The following is an 18,037-nucleotide window of genomic DNA, read 5'->3' on the forward strand; positions in this document are numbered from 1 at the left end:
TGAGATTAAAGAATAAATGACAATCCAGTTAAATAGGTGGGGGCACCTGAAAAAGGTCCATGGCCCAAGCAGGATTGATGGACAAAGGGCTCGGGATACTAACATCACACTTAAACCTATTTCTTTTCTGTCTTTATCTGGCACTATTCAAAGGCAAGGGATTGGATCAAATGAACTTTTCCTTAATATTATTGCCAATTCAAGGATTCCATGAAATGGAACATCTACTGATGAATGTGCAGATACACTGCTCTCCTTCATTAAATCTAAGTACTCCTCGTAAGACAGGATTGTCTGTAGGGCAGGAATAACCTGGTAGGAGACTGCATGGTGTAGACTTAAGAACACTAGACTTAAGACTTAATTGGCCTCATTTCAAGTCCTACTACATTAATGCATGATCTGGACCAAGTAGAATCTTAGGATTTAGAGAGAGAAGGGAAATGATCATCCAGTCCAACCCCATCATTTTACAGATGAAGAAACTGAGGCCCAGGGAAGTGAAGAGACTTGTCCAAGGCCATCAAATACCAGGAAGAGAGCCAAGATTCAAACTTAGGTCTTCTTATGTTAAATTCAATGGTATTTCCACTACTCCACTTCAACTTTCTAGGCCTCAGTTTCTTTGTCAAATATAGGGATTGGATTGGACCAGAGGATCTCTAAGATAGATTCCTTTAAATGCCATGAGTCTAAGAGAACTTCCTTCTATGCTTGGCACATAATAAATGCGTAATAACTGCTTGTTGACTCTGAGGAGTTATTAGACTTTATGTAGCAATGTGCTGGTAAATACTTAACAACTGGCTCTTTGAAAAAAAAAAGAATATGCATGACATGCTGTACTAGTAATATTTTCTCCACCACCTCCTTAACTCTAGAAAATCGATGAAACAATAAACCAAGTCAAAACAATAAATCATTTGAAGTGTTCACCATTTCTGAGATGAAAATTTCACAATGCCATTTCCCACTGAAAACTTAACCTTTGGTTCTTAGGAACCAATATAAACTGGCTCCAGTACCCCACAACCTAATGTAAGGATGACCCCCCCCCAATATGCAATGAATAAGACATGAAAAGATCTGTTGGCCTCTTACAGAGAAATATTTCTAGTTACAGAAGTTTAATGCAACTAACTCCTACAGAAACAAGGTAAGTTATTGTTAGAAAAGGAGATCAGAGACTGAGCTACATCCCCTGTTTAGCCTCAAAATGGACTGGATCTCTATATCACTGGAAAGAGGATTAAGATCCTGTAGTCCAATATTTTTTCATGGCTATAAGAAAGTCCAAACAAAAGCAAAATTCCTGTTCTAAGATGTCTTATGTTTCTTCCAAGCAAGAATGATGGAAAGTTACCTCATTTTTCTTCCCTTCCAATCTTCACACTATACAGTCTGAAACCATGTAATAAGTGAATTATTGAAAACACTGGAGAAGCTTGGCTTGAAGAAGTATTAGAAAGACCATGATCAATATTTGTTAATTTGAAGGACTTCCTTATATTTATTCTGAACGACCTTAAGAAGAACTAAGACAAATGGGTGCAAACTATAGGAAGGGAAATTATGAAAGAAGTTTTGAACAATTGCAACTGAATCTGAAAAAGGAATATCACATGTTGCTTCATGTGGTACCGAGTTTTCTATCACTACGAGTTTTACAGTAGAGGCTAGCCACCACCTGCCTAGGGATGTTACAGTGGATACCTGATGCAGGAGTACGGGGTGCAAGGTTGAACCAGAAAAGAGGCCTCAATGCTAAGAACCTGTAATTGTGTGACTCAAATTTTCAACATTATCATCAAAAGCAATTTTTTCAGCACTTACTGTACGCATAACACTTAAGAGTCCTACCAAATTGAAGTAAAAAAAGAATAGGGATTTTCCAGCTGTTTTTAGTAGCCCAAGAGGGAAATGGAATTTTAAGATGATCAGGGACTATATAAGGAAGGCTTTCAAATGCCTTAGAGAAAAAAAACTTTAAAGTATGGATCAGGGAAATGTGATTTGGAATGTAGAAATGACAGAGTCCTTAAGTCAATAATGAAAAAGCAATTTTTCTTCAAATTGGACATCAGCTGGGATCAGAAGTATCAGCACATTTTTAGCACCAAAAGAAAATCCAGAACCATTTCTCCCCACACTTCCAGACTGCTTGCTCCCTTGTCTTGCTCTAGCCCACCTGTATTGTGGGCTGTGATTAGTTAGCATGTACTGTGCATGACTGCTGGACTTTGATTCTGATTGAATGAGAAACCAATGAAGGGGGAGACTATGGGGCAGAAAGCACACATCCTGAGCCACGAGGCTTGGAACAGACTCTAACTGTTCAGGGCAGCCCACTTAGTCCCTTAAGAACAGATGTTTCCTACGGATCCGGGCTGATTTCTTTTCTCTGTGTTCTGCAGAGCCTCTCTCTTGAACTTTAGAATACAGCCACTGAAAAGAAAAGCCATGAATAGCAGTCACAAGGAATGACTAGTGTACTGACAAGGAGGCTGGAGCCTGAGGGAAACCAGTTAGTGAATGGATGTGTCTCTCCCCAGTGATGACTGCTTATATTAGGCGAAGAGAAGGAAAACACAGGATGCTTTCTTTCTGCAGGATACAACCATGAGAGATTCACAGAAATAAGTAAACATGGATCTTAAAGCTATTTGTTTCTCCCAACCAATCTCCTGTAAATAGGATTCCTGGAAAAAGAGAAACATATATTTTTGTTGCCTGTTTGGTTTTATTTTTGAAGTAAGAGAGGTGAATATGTGTATAAGGGTATGTGAGCACAAGTGAGCAGGAGTGCTTTACTTTTCAGTATCTTTGTTGCCGTTCAGTCATTTTGGTCATGTCCGGCTCTTCATGACCCCATGTGGGATTTTCTTGGCAAATACACCAGCGTTGTTTGCCATTTTGTTCTCCAGCTTATTTTACAGATGAGAAAACTGAAGCAAACAGGGTTAAGTGACTCGCTTAGGATCACACAGCTAGTGTGTCTGAGGCCAGATTTGAATTCAGGTCTTCCTGACTCTGGTGCTCTCACCCTCTAGATGTCCTTTAAGTATCTAAAGAACTCATTAACAGAAACAATAAAATAAAAACTAACCTTGCTGTTCTTTAGAGAATGGTCTTTCAGAAGACAAATTTTTTTAAAAAATTCATTTATAGCATGATTTATCGGGAAGAGTACTCGACTTGGGCATCAGAAGACTTGAGTTTGAATTCTAGCTCTGTTACTTACTATCTTAGCTTTTTTTGTAATTTTATTTTTAATTTATGAAATAAAACAATTATTTCCATAACATAGTGAAATAATAAAAAATATGATTCCACATGAAATTGAAAATCTATTATATACAACTTGCTATTCCTTTTAAATATATAATAAATTTATGATGTAAATTTCTTTTTTTCTTCCCCCCCCAAGATGGCAACCATTAGACAGAAATGTGTGTGTGTGTGTGTGTGTGTGTGTGTGTGTGTGCAGAATGTAAATTTTCTTTCAAATGTCCTTGGTGGTTAATTTGGGTATTTGTAATAGTCAAAATGACTTAGTCACTCAAAGTTGTTCTTAGAACAATACTGCTGTTACTATACACAATATTCTCTTAGTTCTGCTCATTCTTCTCTTCATTATTTCATGTAAGTCTATCCACGTTTTTCTAAAATCAACGAGCTCATCGTTTCTTATAACACAGTAGTATTTCATCACAATCATATAGCACAATTTGTTTTGCCATTTCCCAACTGACAGGCATTCCCACAATTTCCAGTTCTTTGCCATCACAAAGAGAGCTGCTATAAATATTTTAGAACATATAGGTTCTTTTTCCTTTTCCCTAATCATCTTTGGAAACAGATCTAGTAGTGGTATTGCTGGGTCAAAAGGTATAGTATTTTAATAACTCTTGGGCATAATTCCAGATTGTTTTCCAAAATGATTGGATCAGTTCACAGTTCCACCAACAGTGAATCAGTGGTCCAATTTTTCCACATCCCTCCAACATTTGTCACTTTTCCCTTCAATCATTTTAGCCAATCTGATAGGTGTAAAATGATATCCCAAGGTTGTTTTAATTTGCGTTTCTCTCATCAATAATGATTTAGAGAATTTTTTCACATGACTATAAATTATTTTGATTTCTTCATTAGAAAACTGTCTGTTTATATCATTTGACTATTTATCAATTAGGGAACGACTCACAGTCTTATAGATTTTACAGAGTTCTTTATATATCTGAGCTATGAGATCTTTATTTGAGAAATTGTCTATAAACTTTTTTTTCCAACTGAATAAAACAAGGATGACCACTGTTACCAATATTATTCAATATTGTATTGGAAATCCTAGCAAGAGCAATAAGAGAAGAAAAAGAAACAGAAGGAATCAGAATAAGGAATGAGGTAATAAAAGTATCTCTTTCTGCAGACAATATGGTGATGTACTTGGGAAATCCCAAAGGTTCAACTAAAAAGTTAATTGAAACAATTAATAATTTTTAGCAAAGTAGCAGGATATAAAGTAAGCCCACATAAATCATCAGCATTTCTATATATCACAAACAAAACCCTGCAAGAAGAGATACCCTACTTAAAATAGTTCTAGACAGCACAAAATATCTGGGAATAAATACACCTGCTAAAACAAACCCAGGAACTATATTAACAAAATTATTTAAAAAAAAAACTTTATACAAAAAAAAATCAGATTCAGAATAACTGGAAAAATATTAGTTGTTAATGGGTAGGCAGGGCTAATATAATAAAAATGACAATTTTATCTAAACCAATTTATACATTCAATACCATTTCCAATTAAATTAAAAATTATTTTACTGAATTAGAAAAAAAATAACAAAATTCATTTGAAAGAATAAAAGGTCAAGGATATCAAAGCAAATAATAAAAAAAAAACCATAAATGAAGGAAGTTTAGTAGGACCATATCTTAAACTATATTATAAGGTAGTAATTATTAAAACTATCCGGTACTGGCTAAGAAATAGAAGAGCAGATCAATGGAACAGAGTAGACATACAATTTACAGCAGCAAACTATTAATCTTATATTTGATAAGTATAAAGAATTAAGTTTTTAGAATAAGAATTCATTATTTCGCAAAAAAAAATAATTATTGGGAAAACCAGTATGGCAGAAACTGGGCATAGACTAATATCTTACACCATTTACTAAGATCAGGTCAAAATGGATACATGACCTTGATATAAAGAGAAATATTGTGAGAAAATTTGAAGAATATGGAGCATATTACTTATCAGACTTATGAACAGGCAAACAATTTATGAATAAACAAGAGACAGAGCAGAGCAAGGTATAAAATGGATAATTTCAATTATATTAAATTTAAAAAGGTTTTATACAAATAAAACAAATACAGCCAAAGGGGAAAAAAGTAGAAAACTGGGGGAAAAATTTTATAGACAGTTTCTCAGATAAGGATATCTTAGCTTTCAGTTAAGTTCCTTAACCTCTCTGGGCCTCAGTTTCCTCAATTATAAAAAGAAAGAATTTGGGCTAGATGATCTTTAAGGTTTCCTTAGTTCTAACACTGTCCATATGGGTAAAAACAATAAAAACTATAATAACTAATATTTAACGTAGTGCTTTAAGTTGTGCAAAGTGCTTTATACATAGTACCTCATTTGATTCTCACAAAAAACACTGTGAAGAGGTATTATTATCTTCATTTTACAGATGAGGAAACTGAGGCTGAAAACACTACTGTGACTTGCCCACTGTCACACAGTAAACTTCTGAGGCAGGGTACAAACTCAGCTCTTCTTGATTCCAAGCACAGCACTTTTTCTACCAGGCTCTTATATGTAGCATATATGTATGTATATATGTGCACAGTGCATACATATATGTGTATTTATGAATGAGTATTTCAAACCGTACACTTAATATGGAACTATTTTCGGTTATTATCAGGGGAAAATATTTTGTCCGTTTGGTTCACTGGAAAGGAAGAATATTGTTTTAGTCAGAGCCATAACTAGGATGGGGAAACGGAGCTTTGTCCCGGTGTGGAATTTAGAGGGCACTGACAACAGTTAAAGTTCTTCAGTAGCACAGAAATAAGGAAGCTTTATCACTTCCTCAGCAAGAAAAATTAGTTAAAAGAGCAAGCTACCAAATGGTGCAAGGGGATGAGTTCTGGCCCTGGCCCACCCTCCTCCTTTCATTGCAGCTTCCCTCAGAAGTATCCTTGCTTCCTATGCTGTTTCCCTCTGTATGCGATGTTGTGTTAATATAGCCCACTCCCTAGGCAACTGAGCCTGTCTCTCCTTGCTATTTACTCTCAGCACAAAAATTCCTAGATAAGGATCTGCCTCTTGGGCTTAGAATATCCAAGCTATGGCTGACACTCTTAGAATTGTTTGATTTTGTTCACTTCATACAACCTTGAAGGCTTGTGTGGATGAAAGGAGACAATATGGGTGAAATCACTAGGTAAAACATAAAGACTATGCTAATGGTGATTATTATTAAGGGGATTAACATCTGAGTACACAGAAAGGCCTGGGGCACCACTGCCCACAGTTTTATAAATGATAGGATGTTCTGTACTCATCAATAGAAAAGAGACAAGCTCCCAGAGAGGGGTAGGTAAGTAAAGGGCATAGGCTTTTGAGGAAGGTCATTTGAGCTCCTGAGTGTTGGCCTTTGATACTGGCCACAGGAAGTCATTGAGCAGTGACAATCACCTTTTGGGCACAGAAAAATCAGCCCATGGGCCATCTTTGGCCCATGTACTGTCAGGTTCTGAGGGGAAATGAATTCTCTTCTACTTCTTCCTTACTCCTCTCTGTCCCTCTCTGTCTCTGTGTCTCTTTCCTGGCTCATGGGAAAGATGTCAAATAGCAAGAAGGCAATGTGATCTTTGAATCACTAAGCCAGAAGTCAGGAGCCCTCTAGTCCAGGCTCACTCACTAGAATGGAGTGACCTTAGAAAAGCTGCTGCATCTCCTCCAGGCCTATTCCTTTATCTATTAAAAAGGGGGAAAGCAGGGTTTGGAGTAGATGATGAAGGAGAAATATGATAGCTGACAAAATGCTTTAAGGTTTGAAAAGAACTTTATATACATTATCTATATACATATTGCATTATTTTATATACACACCTACATAGTAGAAGGTTATATATATTCTAACAATTCTGTTAGGGAGGTACTAGGAGCTTAATACTAATAGTCCCATTTTTACAGTTGAAACTAAGGCCCAGAGAGTTTAAGTGACTTGTTCACCTTGGATGCTGTGAACACTCTGAATCTAGTACTCTTTCCATTTTATCATGCCTTTTCTCAAAGGTGATCTAGACTCTCTAACAGTGTAGGTATCTTGTTGTCTAATTTTCATCCATCTGTTTATAGAGAGATCCTTTTCGTAATGATCTATTAATTTAGGCTTCCAATTTTTAGGCAAAAATTAAGCCTTTTAAGTTAGCATAATTTTAAAGAACAGACCCAAGAGGCCTCTAAAGTCACGGATTCTTGCAAGGTAGTTTTAGAAAGAGGAAGGAAGTAAATAAACACCTGTGGAAGTGCCTATTCTTGGTCCTCACAACTCTGGGAAGTAAATGCGACTATTGTCCTCATTTTTCAGTTGAGGAAACTGAGGTAGATTGAAACAGAGGTCAAATGGCTAGCCTAGGGTCACACAGTCAGTAAGTGAGGCTAGATGTGAACATACATCTTGACTCTAGGTCCAGGGCTCTGTCTACGATACCACCAAGCTGACATAGACTATTTGAGTTGGAATGGATTTTATAGATCGTATAGTCCAACCACTTCCCTATAACCAGTGTGGAAAAATATTATATTGTTTGGAAAACCTTCCTAATTACTATATTATTTTAATCTAGCTTTGTGACTAGATACTGTTTAAACCTAGAATGTCACACTGATCTCAGTTACCCTCCAGGGAAGCAGGAGATGGCTGCAAGGAATGTTTTGGATCTACTTAATTCTTGAGTCCACTTACTCAGGTCTTGTTTTGGGTTCTCTAATAGTTAGTGTTTTGGCTTTGCCTCAATTTTCTGAATTTTTATATTTCCCTGCTGATAGGCATTCCAAGCAACTACCAGCTACTTGTCCTTAGGCTCTGATTTGAACTCTATAAAATGTAAACCTCACAGAAACTTGAGAGGGGGAGCCACACCTTTTCCCAGATCTCTATTATCAATTGACTTACATAAAACTCTCGGGGAAAGCTAGGTGGCACAGTGGATAGAACACTGGGCCTGGAGTCAAGAAGACTCATTTTCTTGAGTTCAAATCTGGCCTCAGGCACTTGCCAGCTATGTGACCCTGGGTAAGTCACTTAACCCTGTTTGCCCCAGTTTCCTCATTTATAAAATGTGCTGGAGAAGGAAATGAAAAACTACTCCAGTATCTTTGCCAAGAAAACCTCAAGTGGGGTCATGAAGAGTCAGACACGACTGAGTAACAAACAACAACACCTTTTTAGGTTTTGGGGTTCATTCTCAGCCACCAAAAGGGATTCCCTCTACCCTATCCCCAGCCCCAGTAAGTGGTCATTCAGGTTCAGCTTTAAAATCTCCCCTGACTGGGAACTCAGTATCTCACATCGCAGCCTAAGTTTTTTTGACAACTCTAATAATTATTTGAAAATTCTCATTTATTTTGAGCTGAAACTGGTTTCCCTGCAACTAGTAGCCATTGGTGACACTTTTGCTGTCTAAGGTCAAGGAGACTAACTAGTTCTTCCATATGACAATTCTTCAGGTATTTGAGGGGAGTGATTCTATGCTTCCTGAGTCCTTTTCTCTAGTTCAGTTTCCTCCAGTTCTGTCAATGGATTCTTATGGATCATGAGATTTCTCATTAACCAACTTGCACTCCCCTATACATTCTCTAGCTTGTTACTGACTCTCTTAAAACATGGAGGTCCCTACAACCATACACATGGTAAATATTAAATAGCACATGTTTAAATGTACAGATGATATATTCTGGCAATTTTTTCCTGATGAGAATTGACTGTTATTGTTTTGAAGACATCATCTTTCTTGTTAAGGTTCAGTGTCTCAAGAGAATAAGGGAGGACTCAGAAGGGGTTATTAAGGAAGCAACTGACCTTGAGTAGCTTACTACACGCCAAATCTAGCCACCTGCCTGTTTTTGTAAGCCCTTCAGCTAAGAATGATTTTCACATTCTAAAACAAAGTTTTTATTGTACTTAAAAATGTAAAAATCATTCTTAGCTCTTGGGCTGTACAAAAACAGGCTTGGCTATATTTGGCTAACAGGTCAAATTGTGTGTTGTGGACCCCAGCCAGAGGTGGGTTGGTAAATGGGTAACAACTGACTCTCTGGGATAAAAAAAAATGTACATAACACACTTTTAAGTTTAATTTGCATTACTGACATCTCTCTATTACTTTCCTAAGTCTAGACAGTCAACTAAACAATAAATCAAATCCTTATTTGTAGTATTTGCCAATATCTGAGGTGTAAATGCTCATACTGAAAATTTAACAATTTACTCTCTTGAGTTGGTGGTAATTGACTACAGCACACCCCTCAATCAAAGCCTTTCCTAGGGACACACACAAAACAGAAGAGTGGAAATACAGACATACATACCAGGAAAGCCATCAATGTAATTAGATTTTCCAGAGGTACACTGCTCAGCCACTAAGAAGTTTTAGCTGGTTCTCTTGTGGTCCCTCCTTCCAATAAAAGATTACAGTCATATTTTAAAGCCTATCTTAAGAACACCAGTCCAGAAAATCCTCCTACAGGAAGCCTTCCTCCACCCCTCTTAATTCCAGTGCCTTCCCTCTGTTATTTACCCTGTATACAGCCTGCTTTGTATATATTTGCAGGTTGTCTCCCCCATTCAATGGTAAGCTCCTTGAGGGCAGGAACTATCTTTTGCCTCTTTTTGTATCCCCAGCATTTAGCACAGAGCCTAGCACAAAATAGGCACTTAATAAATGTTTATTGAATTGAACTAAGTTGGAGCAAAGGAGGCTGATTCCTCAACTAATGACTACGAGAACAGCTGTTACCTTCCTGCTGTCAGAGCTCAATGTCCATGTCCTCAACTATGCTAACATTTTTCTTTGTTGTCCTCTCTAGCTTGATTCTTGGTACTTCACTTGGCATTCTCTGGGTTCCAGCCAGATTGGACTAATCCTGCCTTGCCATCAGCCACTTCTGCTTCTCTCTGCATGTAATTCCCTATGCCTAGAATGGCAACTCCTTCCACTATTTCTAATCTTTCTCCTTCAAAGTCCAACTTGAATGTCACCTCCTCTATGATGCTTTTTCTTGTCTTCCTAGGTAGAAATGATCACTCTGTCCTTGAATTTCTAATGGATGGTATTTGTCTTCTATGTACTTTATTGTATTTAATTATCTTCTAAATTATAGTTATTTGTGAACAGGTGCCATCCTCCTGGATTGTGAATTCCTTAAGGAAGGTTTTATGCCTTTTTTTTCATATCTTTCTGACCCAAGGATCTAGCATACTATCTTACACACATTAAGCACTTAATCAATGTTTGTTGAATTGAATTAATTGGCTTGAATCTTTCCTTGGATTAGTTGAAATGTTGAGTACGGAAGGAGTTACCATAGTACCTGGGTTGGTGTTTTGGGGCTCCTTCGATTTCTAGGATTACAAGTTAAAGGATCTAGAAGAAGTAGCTCTACTGGCATATTCTGTACTACATATGTGTGGGTATATCTTAAAATATATAGTATATTGTATAATATACACACATATAATCTTTGTGTAGATGTGTGTGCATTTATTTTGGAGAAGGGGAAGAGAAATTCAAGAAAAGATAATAGGGTAGGATCATAAAATAATAGATTTTGAGGGGTGTGGTAAGGAAGGGGGGGTCTTAGAGGCCATTTGAATTCAATCCTCTCATTTTATAGCTGAGGTTATGTGACTTGCCCAGAGTCACACTGCTAATCTGAGTCTGGATATGAACCTAGGTCTTTCTGACTCCAAGTCCAAGGCTAGATGGCAGCTAAGTGGTGCGGTGGTGGATAGAACACTGCCTAGAGTCTGGAAGACCTGAGCTTAAATCTGGACTCAGATACCACTAGTTTTGTGACTCTGGCCAAGTCATTTAACTGCTCCCTGCCTCAGTTTCCTCATCTGTAAAATGGGAATAATAACAGCACTGACCCTACACGGGTTGTCATAAGGATAAAATGAGATGACATCTATAAAGTACTTTGCCAACTTAAAAGTGTTATGTAAATGCTAGCTATTGTTGTTGTTATTAATAACAATAATAATAATAATCCACCTTATCATGCTGCCTCCCGACCTGACTATGGAAGGCCTTGACCACCTGGCTAAGACGTCTTTATTACCCGAAAGGCAATGGAAAACCATGACAAGTTTTTGACCGGAGAAGTGATCTGACCATACCCTTAGGAACAGTACTTTAGCAACAGAAAAAAAGGACAGACCGGAGAAAGACAGGCTCACAAAGCACCAATTACAGCCAAATACACTAAAGAAGTAGGATCAACTACGTGGATTGCTGAGGCAGCTGGTGGTACAGTGGAGAAAGTCCTGGGCCTGGAGACTGGCAGAACTGAGCTCAAATCTCATCTCAGACGCTGAGCAGCTGTGTGACCGTCAGTTTCCTCAACTGCAAAAATAGGGATGATAGCATCACTCACCTCTCAGGGTCGTTGTGAAGACAGAATGAGAGAGCGTTTGTGTAAAAAAAAAATCCACCCACATTTAGCAGTATCTGGTACATAGTAGGTACTACATAAATGCTTATTCCCTTCTCTTTCCTTCCCTTCCCCCAGAGGGTTAAATATTCTTGGGCCCCAGGTCAGCCTGGGATGTCAAAGAGGAGCAAAGAGAGCAGTGCCAGTCAGGGGCCTCCTTTCCTTCTCTCCCTAGGTGTGAAGCTATCCCCAAGTAGTAAGGGAGATCTATTTATTTTGCAATTACCAAAGGATATGGTAATTTACTGCAATTTTGGCAGAGGGTCCCAGACTTTCCAGTTAACACCACTGGTAGGACGTTAAAGGCTTTCATATCTGGAAAATCTGGCCGTTGTTGGGCTCCTGGGCGCCGAGATGAGCTAGGAGAGAGAGAAAGCTAGAAGCTTTTTGGTAACAATTAAATCCCTGGATTTACATAATGTGACCTCCAATGTGCGGGGCATTGTTTGGCTGTTGGCTTTGCTATGAATGCCTGGGGCAGAATACCAAAGGAAAAACTACACTTTGAGAGCATTCTCAGGACAAACCTGAGAGAACTAGCTGGCTAATGCAAAGACGTTCCAAACAAACACAAGCTGGCTTCAGGAATATGCAAAGCTGGCAAGAGCCCTCAGTTGGCCTGAAAAGAGTGAGTGGTGCTTCATTTTACTAAGGGATTAGGGGGTCTATAATGAAGTGTAGATGGTATTTCCCATGGGCTTTGGTGCATAGTTTGAGATAGTTGCACAGACAAGGGGAGGGGGATTACATCGGAACAGAGTTCCTGAACCTCTGGGGCCCAACAGGATGCAAATGATTTGACAGCATATAAATGACTTTGCAGAAACACAGCCAAAGTTCCCAGAGTAAAAAATTTCCATTCCCATCCATATAAAAGACGCGGCTACAAAGTAGCAAGATTAATTTTCTTATATGGCTTGTAAACTGGTTCCCAAGAAGGAGTTTATTTAAAAAAAAGTTTTCACCAATGGCAACATCATTGCAGTAGGTCAATAGCCTCCCATGGCAACAACTTTGAGAATGCTGACTTGGAGGTATGATTTCGAATTTGTTTGAAGTCTCATTATTTTATAGTTTCACCTCATTTATGGGACCATTATTCAGAAGAAATAAAAGTCTTTTGATGTTTGAGAATTCTAATCCTTCTAACTGCTCACACCTCTCCCCAAAAGAAATTATCTTTTTTAAAAGCATATTTTGTGTATACACACACACACACACACACACACATATATATATATATATATATATATCTGTATATTCATACATATGTCTCCATCCCTGATAGAATGAAAGCTTCTTGAGGGCAAGGACTGTTTAACTTTTTTCTTTGTATCCTCAGCACCTCATACAGAGTCTGACACATAGTGGATGCTTAATAAATACAGCTGATTGACTCAGGAAGAGAAGGTGGGAAAGAGGGAGGGATAGAAAAGCGCAGGCTAGCTAGATCAACTATATGAAGAAAAGAATAAAAAAGGAAAAAAGACAGTTTTCTTAATCCTTTCAATGAATCATGAACCAGACAACAAAGCAGAAGATTTTATTACTCTTATAGTGGGCATAAGTGCCTGTGGTTTTTTTTGGGGGAAAATGGGGATGGCTGACTGGGAGCGGTCATAAACTTACTCGGCAATTAAAAAAAAAATGCTGCTCTAAGAGCTGACTGTCTGGTGTCCTGGCAGTGAATCCCTCTTCTGTTCAAATTTAGGGCATTGTGTGATCACTCCTTTAAACTATGTGAAGTATTATGCTCAGCTTTATCGTGTATTTCTGGGCTGGCAGGAACTGAAGCCTCTGCAGAGCCAGAGCTTTCCAATTCACTTTCCAGAAGAAAGAGAACACACTTCAGTGACCTTCTTTGGCTGGGATAAAGTACAACACTGATGAGCCTGGAAGAACTTCACCCACACCTTCAAGCTCAAAGATGGTGAGCTGGACCTCAGAACAAGAGAGAACAGAGGGAGGTGCTAGAGGCCCTCCTGATGAGCATTAACACCAAACATGACCTGGAAAGGGGTCTTGATCATGAGCAAAATATGAAATATGTGCAGACCCAAAATATTTCTGAAGAAAGCTGAGGAAGCTAAAATCCCTTTTATTGGGTAAGTCTTGTGTGCCTTAGTTAGTTAGGGTCTAAGATTCCCCAAGATAATAACGGTAATTAAAAAAAAATCTGTTCCAGTATGTATTCAAAAACCATGAAATATATTTGCATTTACAAGTTAATTCTGAAATAGATTCTAAACTAAACCAGGGAAATAGAGTTTTTGAATTCTATTAGATGGGATTTAAAGTGCTGTGAGGGAGAAATCATTAGCCTCTTCCCATTTTGGTTTCACAGGACAACAACTTCTCTATTAAAAAAAAAAGGGAAGGAAGGAAGAAAGAGAGAGAGAAAAAGGAAAAAGATACACAAACACTAAGCAAAAAAAAAAAGGTTCTTAAGTAATAAAATCAGAGTCCAAGAAAAACATTTAGTTTGAAAAAAGGGTTGAAAAATGTAGCCTTGGAGAGACCACTGCTTACATGGGATTGTTCAACAAATTCCTGTTGTGTGAGGTTTGGCAATATTTTCTAAAAATATAAGCAACTAGGGAAACTAGACAAAGCCCAGGTCTTGGACCAAATGAGGCACGCAGTGTGAATCTGTTAGTGATTATATCCATAATGAAATATGTGCCCAAATTTAGCAGTGCAAAATCTAATACAATATGAAAACACAGCATGCACAGTCCTTACCATAATATATAGCCAACAGCAAAGGTGCACACTGCAGCAAGTCCACAGCTCCTGCTGGGATACTGATGATGCGATGTCCTCATCTCAATTAATATAAACGGAAGAACTGTTGTATGCTAAAAAAAAAACCCAAAAAACAAAAACAACCACCAGGTGAGACAGCTCATTGTCACTACACCTTGAACTATTCTTCAGTGGCAGTTGGAAGAGTATAAGTTCCTAGCCACATAAAAGCAAGGTAACACCAAAGTATGGAATTCTAAACAGATGAGATGGATTTGACTCCATCCATAAGGACATACATGATTCCACTGGTGTTTTTGTTTTACTTATTATTTTTGAAGCTTTTCTATAGTAATAAACAAGATGTTAAAACCAATATGTCCTTATTTTCTATCACCCAAAGGGTAGTCTTAATGCACTGGCCCTTGCTCAGATAAGATGAGGCTTTGGCTAGATTCATTTAACATGTTATAGAATGTATAATTATAGCACTGAGTCATATTCTATTACTCTGACCAACCATGATTCCAGAAGGCTGATGATGAAGAATGCTGTATACTGTAGCTCAAGAATAAATCCCAAAACCTGAACAAGTTTTAGAAAGAACTTTATTGTTGGTTCAGCAGAGGAGAGAGCTTGAAAAAGGTGAGGCTCCTTCTTGAGTCTCTGTGAGGTTTATATTATATAGAGTTCAAATGAGGGAACCAGCATATGAACTTCTGCATGAAGGCATTTTGGTTGAAATGTGTATCCGCAGTTAAGTATAAACAGTCAATAAAAATGGGGTGAAGCCAAAACACAAGCTATTGGATAATCTAAAATACAAGGTTTGGGTGGACCCCAAACAAGACTTGGGCGAGCAGACCCAAAACACAAAAGTTTTGGGTGGACCCAAGCATTTCTGGCATAGGTGTCCAGCTTCTCTGAAGCATTTCTGAGGTCAGCCTGACCTCTGCTGTAAGCTTTGGATTAGACCAAGGGTGAGGAACTTGCAGTGTCTAGGCCACATGTGGCCCTCTAGGTCCTCAAGTGCGGCCCTTTGACTGAATCCAAACTTCACAGAACAAATCCCCTTAATAAAAGGATTTGTTCTGTAAAACTTGGACTCAGTCAAAAAGGCTGCATCTTATGACCTAAAAGGCCACAGGTTCCCCACCCCTGGGTTAGACAATTTGTAGCCACATAAAGTGAGGTTAAAATAATACTAATTAATAAATTAAAAATGTTTCCCCCACATTACCTACCCCCTGGCAAAGAGGTGATGGACTAAATATGCAAAATGTTATATTTTGGATATGACCAATTCAGGAATTGGTTTTGTGTAACTGCATTTTTGCTTCTTCTTCTTTTTTTTTTTTAAATGAGGAGAGGGTAAAAGGAAGAAAAGTAAATGAATGCTTATTGAAAAAATAATTTTAAAAAATTTATAGCACCCTCAAAGAAGCTACTGTCCTAGGAACTGAAATCTGGAGAAAACATGGGCAATTCTGAGAGGTCATTTGAACTGAGTTAAGTGCAAGACGCTTAAAACTGTTCCTCTGCCAGGGTATAACCATTTTGAGCTTGTTTCACCCATTAGGTTATAAGTTCCTTTAGGGCAGGGACTGTCTTTTGCCTCTTTTTGTATCCCCAGTGCTTAACACAGTGCCTGGCACAAAGTAGATGCTTAATAAATGTTTATTGAATCAAACTGAATTATGGATAGACATTTGGCAGTTTTAATTCCTTTCACCTGCTCATAAGCCAGGAGAGCATCTTTGTTTTATCTGTGGTGTGATGTTCCAGGGAGAAAATTCTGAACTTGGTGTTTACTCAGTGAAGTTTTTCAAACATTCATTGGTATTACAGCCTAATGGAAACAGGTGGTAGGTATGCCTTGGCGAGCAAAAAAGATCTTTGGGAGATCAAACAGTTCAGCTTTGGAAGAATTTATTGTTTATTTTCACAGAAAAAAAAGAATGAAATTACTTGAGTAGGAAATAATAAAACAGTGAAAAATCTCTGGCTCACAGATATAACAGTGCTCTGGATAACTTCTGAGTCTCAAAAATATTAGTAATTAATGTCTGGCATTCAGAGAATGTCAGGTGGGTAATACAGCACTTAGGGGAATTTTCTACTTTTTCCTTCAGCAGCTTTTTGGTTGTGGTATAGTTGCCTTTTAAACAGCACAATGGGCTTTGAAGGAAATCATGGGAGAATTTACATTGCTGCTATTTTAGAGGTATGAACCAGCTACAACCCATAATAAATAAGAAATTACAAAGGTATGATTTCAATGTATAAGCAAAGAAATATGTAACAAATAAAGAAGGACCACAAAAGGGATCCAATGGGTAGCCTGCCTCTTACATTGACAACCTTTGTGACATCAACAGAAGCAAAGAAGACTCCCAACATATGGTGCAGAACTCTGTGGCACCGCACCGCCCCCCTTACCCTGCCTGTGATGAAGTTAAGGGAATTCTATGGACAAGAGTAGGACAGAACCAGGCATTACACGGATTGTAATGCACACAGCTAGGTGGTACAGCAGATATAGTGCTGGACCTGGAGTCAGGAAAATATTAGTTCAAATCTGGCCTCAGATACTTAATAGCTGTGTGACCCTGGGCAAGTCACTTAACCTTTGTCTAACTCAATTTCCTCAACTGTAAAATGGGGGTAATAAAAGTATTTACTTCTTAGGGTTGTTGTGAGGATCAAATGAGATAATATCTGTAAAGCACTTAGTCACAGAGTCTGGCACATAGCAGGTACTCCCATTTAGTACAGTGCCTAGCACATAGTGCGTGCTTAATAAATGCTTAATGACTTGGAGAGAATGTCAGTATCACTGGAATCACAGATCCATTTGCATATTTGAGATCAGAGGCACTAGTATTTTATGGGGATATTCTACCCATATTTCCATTATAGACCTAACCATCTCATGTTACCTATACCCAGAGTTTCAAAAACAGGCTTAGGGTATCAAAGATTATTATAAATAAGAAAATTAATATTAAGTTCAAATATGCACTTACAAACCAAGCTAATTTCTGTCAGTTCTTATGGAAGGGGAAAGAAGGAAAGGGGAAAGAAAAAAAGCCAAATCTCAAACCAAATTGCTTGAACATTGCAGGTAATATTGTACCTCATAGTATTTGTGGAATATACTCTGAAGATCATGATGTTAAAGATTTTTTTTGGGGGGGGGGTTTCATCCTAAACAAAAAAATTCTTGAAATTCTACCTTGTGTATCCAAAAGGCAAAACTGAAGGGAAAGCCATCTTATAGAGTCACTGAATATTAAAATTAGAAGAGATTAAAAGATCAAAGATTTAGAGCTGGAAGGGACTCTGGAGGTCACTTACTTTAACCCTCTCATTTTACAAATGAGAGGAATGAGTCCCAGAGAGATAAATGACTTGCTCAAAGTCATACAGCTAGCTAGTAGTAGAAGTGGGACAAGAACCCAGTTATCCTGACTCCTAAACCAGCAGGTTCTCCAATCTCCCTTCTCTGATCTTTAATGAGTTCAAATAACCAATGCAAAT

The 18,037-nt window shown here is 38.0% G+C and overlaps 1 protein-coding gene across 4 annotated transcripts in view; it reads right to left on the reverse strand.

The window, feature by feature from the left end:
• AIG1 (androgen induced 1) overlaps positions 1 to 18,037 on the reverse strand; it is a 349,985-nt gene that overhangs the window by 28,258 nt on the left and 303,690 nt on the right. For 2 of the 4 annotated variants that reach the window (XM_020972491.2, XM_020972492.2), the window contains one exon: positions 14,495 to 14,610. The exons of the other annotated variants lie outside the window; for them this stretch is intronic. In XM_020972491.2, coding sequence (XP_020828150.1) covers positions 14,495 to 14,610 — 116 coding nt within the window. The remainder of the gene's footprint in view (positions 1 to 14,494; positions 14,611 to 18,037) is intronic. 4 annotated transcript variants of the gene reach the window in all.

Source organism: Phascolarctos cinereus, unplaced genomic scaffold (assembly GCF_003287225.1).
Source record: "Phascolarctos cinereus isolate Bilbo 61053 unplaced genomic scaffold, phaCin_HiC Scaffold_5;HRSCAF=322, whole genome shotgun sequence".
In the NCBI taxonomy this organism is placed as follows: Eukaryota; Metazoa; Chordata; class Mammalia; order Diprotodontia; family Phascolarctidae; genus Phascolarctos; species Phascolarctos cinereus.